The following is a 10,781-nucleotide window of genomic DNA, read 5'->3' as shown; positions in this document are numbered from 1 at the left end:
CTTGAGCGATAAGGGCCGGAGGAGGGGACAGAAAATACTGCACAATGCTGTGGCACGTCTCCAAGCACAAGCTGCCTCGCTGTGCCTGTGTTATATAATTCTGATGGGGCTGTTTGGCTCCTAACACTTCACCTACCATAAGTGTGAACGCCACTCTTGCTGTGTAAGACTGTCCTCTGACATATGTGCAGAAACAAACAAGTGTGCTATACAAATGCTATCCAGTGGAAAAAAAATGTCCCAAAGCTGAATTTTGTTTGGCATGTGGGAAATGTATGTCACACGGCCTGATTAATGCTGAATCACGATAATAAGGGGTACAAAACAGTGAAGAAGAAGCGTGCCAATGTCGAGCAGCCTCCACCTCGTCACCCTCACAATGCTTCTGCTCTGTGGAACAGCTCTGTGCCATCTGTCAGTACTGGAAAGACACAGTGGCTTGCAGCAGGGGTTTTTCAAACCTGCCTTTCTGCCATCAGAGAAAGGCAGGTTCCTCTGACGGAGATTCTGCTGTGCATGAATCTCTCTGTCGTAAACAACCACTGGGCTAGAAAACGGCTCGAGTTGAGCCAAAGCCTCATTGACACCAATGAAAAAGCTCTCCCAGTAGTATTATTGACCCAGGAAATAATGAGAGGTTGGCCATACTTGGCTTGAAAAGGACTCAGTAAAGTTAAGAAAGCATGACACAAGTTCAGCATAATTAACTGCTGTTTTCCAAAGTGTCATTTAATTGTCTGGATAATCTAGGATTCCTTCATCAAGATGCTACAGATACTGTCTTGGAAAAATATTCATGCTTTTTCAACTGTGTCACATGTTATACTTTATAATTTCATGAACTGAAGCAACACAAAATATTACTTAATTGTGAAGTGGAAATTAAAGTATTCATAATTTTTTCAAGATTTTTTTATTTTACAAATAAACATTTGCGAAGTGCGGCATGCACCTGTATTCAGTTGCTTTGTTTTTCATACTCTTCAGAGTTAACCCGATTAGAAAAATAGGCTAAAATTATGGAAACATTTAAAGTAGAATCTGGTTACAAATCTATCTTAACTTCAGGCCTGCCAGGAACAATGTTAATCAGAAAAATAGCAAAGATAGCCCCTCTGGAGGAGCTGCAGAGAGCCACAGCTCAGGTGAGATACTCTACAACAGAACACATTTTAGTAGTCCAAAATTAATGCCTTTGACAAAAGAAAGCCCTAATAAAGCTTATTTGCCATTTGCCACTAGTCATGCGAGGGATCAGTAATCAAGTGGAAAAAGAAATTACTCTAGTCAAATAGAACCACAATTATTATTGTTATTATTATTTGCCTTCATGCAAAACATAAATATATATGGTGGAAAGCTACACCTTACCACGAACACACATTTGCCATGATGACAGAGTTGGCAGCATCATGCTGTGTGGCTGTTTTCCATCAGCAGGGACAGAGAAGCTGGTCAGAGTTTATCGAACACAGACAGGCCTAAGTATACCTCTATAAAAGATATAAGACTGTGTAAACTTCCAGCTGAACAATGAGCTCAAACAGAAAGCCAGAGGTACAATGGAACAGTTTCAGGAATACAGTACTTTTAAATGCATCTCTGTCCCAACACATTTAAATCAAATGAGTGACTCTTTGTTAGGTCTTCGCCTTCTTCTTCTGGTTTCTTTTGGCAGTTGGGATGAATTTGCTCTTTGCCTTGATGGCATGTTGAGGATTTAATTCATTTGATTCAGGTGATACAAAGATGTATCAAAAAGGTGAAGGGCGATGGCTCTACAGGACTGGAGCTGAACATTCCTTATTAAATCAAAGCATAGTCATACCCTAGAATGGCCCCAACCAAATTCAATCCAATGCACTGTAAACAAAATGATCTTCACAATGTTGCTTTATAAGTTATCGATGGGTTCTTATCACCTCTTATTTAGAATCCATATTGAAAGCTAAAAAGGTGCACGCTCAACTGGAACCAGCTGTGTGGCTCTTTTTTCTTAAAATATGAAAGTCATTGTCTCCTTGTTTGTATTGTGAATCATACTGATAAAGGTCTAAAAATCATTTCCTCTTTCACCAAGATTAAAAATAAAATAAACATGCCTCTCTCGTCCCTGGAAGCTTATCTATGCTGGTCCTTAGTCCTAATAAATGTGTGTGGCGTTCATAGATCAAGTGCATGTCTCCCTAACCAGATACATAATGATTAAAACAATGTATGATTAAAATAAATCTTGCTCAGTTCATCTCCAGAGTACTTAATAAAATAAACCCATCTTCTCCAAGTCATGAGGGACGTGCCTTGGCAGTGTCATTTCACCCTTGGTCAAAAATGAGCAAAAGAAACAGAGCAAAGGAAAGAAAGTCAAAAAGAGACGCTCAAGCTGAAATATTGAAATGGCTGCTGGCATCTCTTCAGGGTCACACACCAGCTGTGACAGCAGCCTCCCAGGGTCTTTGATCTTGACCGAGAGGGTGGACAAAAGTGGTTCTGAAGCAGCTTGAGATCTAAACTGTAGCAGTTGTTAACTGTTATCTTGTGAGAGATGGTAACAACTTTAGCCCTTCCTTCACCCACATTGGCCACATTTCTAATTCAGCGACATACGCTGTACAACTTTCTGCATGTTAACTACCCTGATACCTAACACTTTTGTGGTCAGCTATGATATGTGTTCAGAGATTTTGCACTACAAAGGTATATATTCTTGGAAGAAAATTAAAAGAAAGCTTACAACCTTAATGCCACGGCAATCTTCAGCTTGGAGATTTGATTAATATATATAATTTACCTTAGGATATGTCAAGTTTATTCGTGCAACACATGCCACCAAGAGGAAAATTCAAATTGCTTTGCACCACAAAACTATAGCAATAAACATTAGATTTTGTCAAATGACATCATCAAAATCATAAAGAATAACTGCCATCAAATACATGTCAAATTAATGTTCTGGTTATTATTAATCAAAGGGAACTCTGAACAGGTGGGGTTTTAGCCTTGATTTAAGTCTTGCAGTTTTCTGGAAGCTTGGTTCAGTTTAGTGGAGCCTAAAAACTTAAAGTTTAAGGCTTCAAAACTTACAAGTTTTAAAGTTTTATTCTGACTCTGGGGATGCAGAGTAGACTTGAACCAAAAGACCTCAGTGGTCCGGAAGTTGATACAACAGCTTGTCATTAATGTATTTTGGTACTGAGCCATTCAGTGATTTATAAACTAACAAAAGTATTATAAAGTTTTCTTCCCTGACCTATAGGGAGCCAATGTAAAGATTTTAGAAGTGGGGTGATGTGTTCTATTTTCACAGAAAGTAGCAAGCATACAGTAGATCTATTTTATATGCTTTCCATGAACCCAAACTTCTTATCTATGCTTTCAGTGGGCACCATTTGACAACCACACAAGGTCTTTTCTCCATGCACAATGCTTTAAGCTTATCTTTATATGACAGATACTATCAAGGAAATACTATCAAGGCACTGAACACAGTCACCACTTTGCTTAAAAGGCAATATCCACAGATCAGCTTCAACAACACAATGGCAAGTGACTTGAATATCACTGATCTTCCATCAACAAGGCAATTATGCATGTGAAACATACTCCAGCAGTCACCGATGCCAAACCACAAGGACTACTAAAGAACAAGTCACGAGCAAAGCAAACAGCCCACAGCAATGAAATGGCCTCCACATTTTTTACAGTACAGATTCAGCATTCCTGTCCCTTGTGGGTTATTAGTAGGACAAAGAGGATTTTAAAGGTGATTCTAATATTGTGGCTGATCTATTTAAGATACATGTACTGTGCATTATGTTATATCCTTAAATCTAACCCACTACATATCACATGACTTACATATTGAAGTCTTTGTGTTTTTGTGTCAGCAGGACTAATAATAGACAAGCTCTTGCATAACCCAAAAATAATTAACTCCTTCTTCATGTAGGAAGAGACTCACAGGGTTTATATTTATTGAATAATTACATGTGCAGATCAGACAAGCACTCGTGTCCACACAAAGATAGATTAGTCTATTCGATGTAACTTTTTTTTCCACTGTAACCTTTACACAGCTTTGATAACGATGAACAAGTCATTTCATTAAGCAGTCAAAGCCAAACAGGAAAGGTGTCCACTTAAATGATTGTTTTTCCTCTTAGTTTAAGTTGCCATCTAGTGGTTAACACGGGTATTGCCAAAACATTGTGTAAGCTACACGCAAAAAAAAATGAAAGTACAATTTGTACAAATATATAGTTTTGCATGAACAGAAATTATAACTTCGGGAAAAAAAATACAAATTTATAATTTTAAGTTTGTGCTGTAAGCAGGTGATTCACTGATTTATTGCCAAGCTTGATATTTCGTTGTAATTTACCATCTACAACCTATCTACAAGCTATCTACCTATAAATTCAACACTAGAAAACATGTCTGAGTCTATTGAAAGGCATACATACTAACTAAACAAATGTCCATTCTTAACATCATTATTCTAATATTGATATTTTTTACGTATTTTATATGGTTTATAAATTACTGATTAAGTATACAAACTGAAGCAACATTGTAACACATAAATAAAATTAAAAAAATAGAAAAATAAAACATTTCGTTTCTTTTAATGATGATCTGTTCTTTGTGAATGTTATATTTACGTGTTTTCGGAAATATTAAACTCAGTGTTTTGGGCCATGCTGGTTACAGAATGTGTAGGCTCCATTCACGACCTTCAATTATATTTTCAACAATATCCCTTATAAAATTACATAGGTTGTTTGTCTTGTAAAAATTTAGCAACCATGATGTTGTTTTTACGAGCTACAAGAAGTGCAAAGTGAGTTTTACGAGTTGCTATAGGACACATAAAGGCATCAGTAGAGGGAGGCGTTGACTCAAGCTAACCGCTGCTACCGCCGCATGAACCTTCCGTGAGCTCTACACACTGTTAGTGAGCCAAAAGGCACAGAAATGTCGGGGAAGAGTTTTCGTGTCAGCGACGGGGACTGGATTTGTCCCGATAAAAAGTAAGGCTGGCGATTAAAAAACGCTTTAGAGTCTTACTTTTATCAGGAGGTATGAATTGGTTTAGCAGCGTGGCGCGGGCCTACTAGCATGTAGCTCATGCTAACGCTGAAAAATTAAACAAAATTGTTACTTATCGCTTCTATCATGATAACTTTGAACATTGTAAGCACAGTAAATCAGCTGAATGTTCAACTAGTCTACAGGGTGGTTTTATTTGTAAATGTTGCTGATCGGCGTGGGCTATCAAATTAGCATATTAGCTGTTAGCTTACGTGGGTAGAAAGGTATTCGTGCACCGTTGTATGCGATGTTTACATTGTTACCGTATATCAACAGTTTTCGTGCTTACTCGGGAGTATCATGTTTCCAGTAAGCTCAGTTTAAACATGACAGACGGGTGCAGATGTCAGAGCTAGACCTTTTGGCCCAATGTTTCTAAACTAAGACTGCTAGCTTAGCCTGCACGAAGACATGAATGATCATGTCCTGTTGCTTGGCTTGCTCATGCATGGTTAATGTATTTCTTTCTTATTTTTTCCCAGATGTGGTAATGTGAACTTCGCTAGAAGAACGAGTTGCAACAGATGTGGTAGAGGTGACGTTTTACTGTGCTGCAACAGTTAATTTATTTGGTTTTTTGTTTAAGAAGTGTATTTTAATAAAGCTGATGTTTGGTGTCAACAGAGAAAACCACAGAGGCCAAGATGATGAAAGCAGGAGGAACAGAAATTGGCAAAACTCTGGCTGAGAAGAGCAGAGGCCTCTTCAGTGCAAATGATTGGCAGTGTAAAACGTATGAGCATAACGTGAACATTTTTGTTTTATAAATGTACTTTGCCAAATAAAATGTTTTGTTTTCTCCTTTGCTTAAAGATGTGGCAATGTGAACTGGGCTAGAAGATCAGAGTGCAACATGTGCAACACTCCTAAGTATGCCAAGCTGGAAGAAAGAACAGGTCCTGCTTTAATTTATATACATTTGTCGTTAGTTTTATAAAGTCTTTTGCAGAAATATTCAGCTTTGACACTTTGTCACAATACAATAACAGGCATTGAGCCTCTATTGAGATCTGAATCTTTATTGAAATTTAAAGTGATTGGAGGCAAAATAGCTCATAATTTTGAAATGGAAGAAAAGTGATACATAGTTTGCCAATCTTTATTTTTACTAATAAAATGGTAAAAGAAATGGATGCATGTGTGTCACACTCAGTGGAGTTACATTTTGTCTTAATTATAGCTGTGGGGTTTTTTTTATTATGTTTTTGTGAGGTTTGTGCATCTAAAAATTGAAATCTTAACACGTTCTTTGTAATTTAAGTAGAGTGCCGTCTCGGTGCAGATGTGTACAGCAAATCCTGTCACAAACAGAAAAACATTTGTCAGTTTCTTTCTACGTATTTATATATATTTATATCCAAAGGCTTGCATTCAATAATATGATTGTATTGTGACAAAATGTGAAGAAAAAAAATCAGTCCCTCTGAATATTTTGCAAAGTCTTTGTGTTGTTGAGTAACATTCATTTACACATTCTGGTTAATTTCATGGCAGGTTATGGTGGAGGGTTCAATGAACGGGAAAATGTGGAATACATCGAACGGGAGGAATCTGATGGTGAATATGATGAGGTGAGTACTGGCTTCAACCTGGATAACATGTTGTTTTTTTTTGTTTTTAATAAGTTACTAGCCTCATTTACAACATTGATGGAGTAAAAAAAAAATATATATATATATATATTTTTTTTTTTTCTTTTTCCTGCAGTTTGGTAGAAAAAAGAAAAAATATCGTGGGAAGAGCAACAGCTCAAGTTCAGCAAAAGAAACTGAAAAGAAAGAAGTGCCAAAGGATGAAGATGAGGAAGAAGAGGAGGAGGAGGATGGTGACCTGTCAAAATACAAACTGGATGTAAGATTAGTGATTATGTATCCTAATAACCTCTCATAGTGAGCGATTAGCAGTTCTGATGAAAGACATTTATGTACAGGATGATGAGGACGACGAAGATGGGGATCTGTCGAAGTATGACCTCAATGCCAGTGATGAGGACGAAAAGCCAGCCAAGAAGAGCGGCAGCCGCTCCGGTTCCTCGCGCTCTACCTCGCGCTCTTCTAGCTCCACCTCTCGGTCGAGGTCCAGGTAAAAGGGTACAGGTCAAGGGTAACCCCAGGCAAAATGTCAGTATCAGCTCAATCTTCCTTTTGATTTAATGATCAGTATCGGAACATTTCTTAGAATGCCAATATGTTGTTTCCCCCTTTTCTCTCATCCCCTTCCCATCGGCAACAAAATGCCTGATGTTCATAGCCAGCTCTCTTTGTTGTGTCTAAATACTTGGGACTTGGAGAACAAAAATGCAGACTGGCTTTTAGAAGTTCATGGCTTTCTATAGATTTATCTGCACCATGTATGTGAAATTAACATTTATGGGGACTCTGTTTTTCCATTTTGAGGGCTATTATTTTTCTTGAGTGTTTTTGAAATGAGATCAAGTCACATTAAACTTTGAAGTACAACTGTGTTCTGTATTTAAAAAATATTGGAAAGGTTTTGTTGTTTTGTCTGTCTTTCAGGTCCCGTTCTAGAAGTACATCCAGTTCCAGATCTGGATCTCGTTCGAGATCTCACTCCAGGTGAATGAGGTGACATGCGCACTCTCCCTTTAGAGAGAGAGCGTATGTGTGGGGCAGAATGTCCCCTCATAGTCTTACTCGTAGGCACAGTTTCTAGAAGATTGTGTTAATTCAACTGATGTAGTCAAACCCAAGACTGTAATTTATATATATGGTGTTTGGCTTTACCGATTTTTATGACTCCTGTGGCCCAGATGTCCACGTCAACATGTGGGGTATTTATCACACCTCTCTCAAGAGTGATGCCTACTTGACTCACAAGACTAATATTAAGAGGATAAATTAGTCCTGAATGTAAAGCTACCTCAGGAAAATGTCATCAGTGAGTAATAAGGCATCTTGGGTCAAATATGTAAAATTTTAAGCACTTTGCCTTGCAAAAGTATTTATACCTCCTGAACTTTACCACAGTTTCTCATGTTACCAAACTAAATGTATTTTGTTGCTGTTTTGTGAGATGAAAATCGCTATAAAGTATAGAGTTCTCCACAAAAAAAAATCATTTTCAAACAATTCCCCTTTTAAAGCTGCTCCATGTGCAGTTTGAATTTTCTGGTCTACACGCAAAATATGTTTGTCGAACAAGTGTAAAGCGTTAGTGAGAACATGTGGTGGTAGCTTGATGCTGTGGGTTAGCTATTCTCAGGCAAAGAATAAGAAACCTGGTTCCTAATTCTGGAGGAAATCTTGTTAATCTGCAGATTTGTGACTGAGGCTGTTCACCTTTCATCAGGACAACAATCCCAAACATACTGCCAGAGCAACACTGAATTTCAAAAATATATTTTAGAAAGGACTAAATGGTTTTGATAAAGGATGATGTGTGTTTAGGATGGCTTAGTGAAAGTAAATGCCTTGAAAATTGGTGTTGACACCAATTGCCCACACAGTTTTCCATCCAATCTGACTGAGGTTGAGTTATTTTGCTAAGAGAAGTCTCTTAGACGTGCAAAGCTGGTAGAGATGTACCCCAAAAAGCAAAACGTGCTTCTCCTCCCAAGAACTGAATTGAATTCTTTGCAGCAGCTCTCAAATTTTTATTTGCATACATTTTTTGAAAACCATTAGTCATCTTCTTTCCACTTCATTTAGATCTTTCTTTGGGTTGGTCTATCAGTTTAAAATCCCATTAAAACACACTGAGGCCTGTGGTTGTAGCACAACAAAATGTGAAGAAGGGGGATAAATACTGCTGTAAAGCACCATATGTGCTCTTGAAGCAGAGAAGTCTGATAAATACTCACACCTGTGGGAACCGGTTTTGGTTTTACTGACCTCAGTGCTTGGTGTATTCCTCCAAAAGATCGAGCTCCAGGTCTGGGAAGGGCTCCTCTCCCCAGAAGAGGTCCCGCTCACCGTCCTCCTCACCAGAGAGGGGACAGAAGCGAAGTCGCTCCAGGTCTTCATCTGGAGGAAGAAAGCGAAGACGCTCTAGATCACATTCGTCCGAAAGGTTTGGGTTTCTGTGGAATACCACAATGGCACTGATTATAATTAGACCTCTGTTGGATCGCTTACGGGAGATCAGATTTACAAGCTTATGCTCACATTTTGCCATTGTGTAATGCTTTTTATAATATCCGTTTACCTTGCTTCATGTATACATGATGCGCCATTGGCTGACTCTGCTGACCTTGTCGTTCTTCCCACGATGTTTGTGTGATTTCAGGCGCAGTGGCCATTCGTCTGGATCGTCTCTCTCTGGCTCCAGTTCTAAAAAGAAATAGCTTTCTTACAGCCTCATAAGCCAGTGAAGTTTAGTGGAAGTGCATGTCGTGTTGCAAACACAACCACCTTCAGTATGCTCTTCATTGTTATAACCTCTCAAAAGTCTTACTTCTAAACATCAAGAAAAACAGGCAACATGAAATACCCTGTCATTACGTATGTGCTCCCCTTTTCTAAAAAAACACATATCTGGAGTGTTTGTAACTATTGATGTCCAATAAAAAATGTTTGGTTCTAATGAAAAAGAAGAAAAAAATGAAGTGTAAAGGGTGTACTCCCTTTTAAAATCAATTTCGCCTAAAATATTTGAGAGCATTTGGCTCTGGTCATGTGTGGAAGAACTGGAGCAAATAATTTTTTTTTTCATATTCTTAACCATCAGTTTAGGGTAGCTGAAATGTAGCTTTAATTTGGATGGGGTTTTTTTGGGGGTGAGGTTGTTTCAAGGTAAGTATACTTTTTGATATTGTCTTAATTGAATAAATTTCATATTTTTGGGTTAGGGTTGAGGTTTAACTGTACTTATGTCTCCCTTCACAATTATTTTGGCTTTGTTCAAAATGATTCCCCTGCTTTTGCCACTTGGGGAAAACACTTCTTAATTTTCTGCTCCAGTTCAGTGTAGCACAAATTGCTAAAAGTTATGATTAAAATGTGACATCAAAGTCTTTTTAGGAGTAAAATGACTAAAATGTACACATGTAAATAAAAACTTGTCAACCTTGATTCTTGATGATAGTATTTATTTAATGACATTCTTTTAGTCTGTGTTTTGTGAAAAATATTGAAAAAAAACATTAGGTTTTTAATTAAATATATGGTTAACCCTGGAAATTTTATATTGGTTTTGCAAGTCAATATTGTCTTATAACCAATTTCATAATGATTAATTGGGCCAAACGTCTTTGCTAGGTTATGTGGGCAAAATGTATTACTGTAGCAGACTTTGCATAGTTTAAACATTTGTTGTAGCAAACTTTATATTGAAGATGGGGTAGACTTGTTTACTCCAGCTCTCCTGATCTAGACGGTTACATTAGCTTTTAAGCACACCACCATGTTCTGTGGACATTTACAATGTAGCAACAGACATTCAAGAAAGGCCTTCAGAACCAAGGTGGGGAATCACTGCTCAAACGGACACATTCACAACTGGATTTATACAATATGTTTTAAAACGGGTGACTGTTTCAATATGGTTTCTTTTGCTAGGGTATATGTTGATGCAACAGGAATCGGTTACTCTTTATCCTGATAATCAGTTTTATGTGCAATATATATTCAGCATGTGAATGGATGAACAAATGTGAAACTTTTGGGTTCTCTTCACTTGAAGTGCTATACAAGTACAGGCCATTTACCATACATTGAACGTTTTAAAAATTA

General features: G+C 37.7%; 1 protein-coding gene across 3 annotated transcripts; it reads left to right on the top strand.

Moving 5' to 3' along the window:
* The first annotated feature begins 4,871 nt into the window (after positions 1 to 4,871).
* zranb2 (zinc finger, RAN-binding domain containing 2) lies at positions 4,872 to 10,121 on the top strand. Of its 3 annotated transcripts, XM_008408107.2 has the most exons (10): positions 4,872 to 5,030; positions 5,574 to 5,626; positions 5,716 to 5,824; positions 5,905 to 5,987; positions 6,586 to 6,662; positions 6,799 to 6,942; positions 7,022 to 7,173; positions 7,608 to 7,667; positions 8,971 to 9,120; positions 9,337 to 10,121. In XM_008408107.2, the coding sequence occupies exons 1-10, from the start codon at positions 4,975 to 4,977 to the stop codon at positions 9,392 to 9,394; spliced, it is 942 nt and encodes a 313-aa protein (XP_008406329.1). In that variant the 5' UTR covers positions 4,872 to 4,974; the 3' UTR covers positions 9,395 to 10,121. The 3 variants fall into 3 exon arrangements, with proteins under 3 accessions (XP_008406329.1, XP_008406328.1, XP_008406327.1); XM_008408106.2 differs by having other exon boundaries at positions 5,574 to 5,620; positions 8,971 to 10,121; XM_008408105.2 differs by having other exon boundaries at positions 8,971 to 10,121.
* The last annotated feature ends 660 nt before the right edge of the window (positions 10,122 to 10,781 follow it).

The sequence above is a fragment of the Poecilia reticulata genome, linkage group LG4 (genome assembly GCF_000633615.1).
Source record: "Poecilia reticulata strain Guanapo linkage group LG4, Guppy_female_1.0+MT, whole genome shotgun sequence".
Taxonomy (NCBI): domain Eukaryota; kingdom Metazoa; phylum Chordata; class Actinopteri; order Cyprinodontiformes; family Poeciliidae; genus Poecilia; species Poecilia reticulata.
The sequence above is the reverse complement of the archived record's forward strand: the minus strand, read 5'-3'. Positions and strand labels throughout refer to the sequence as shown.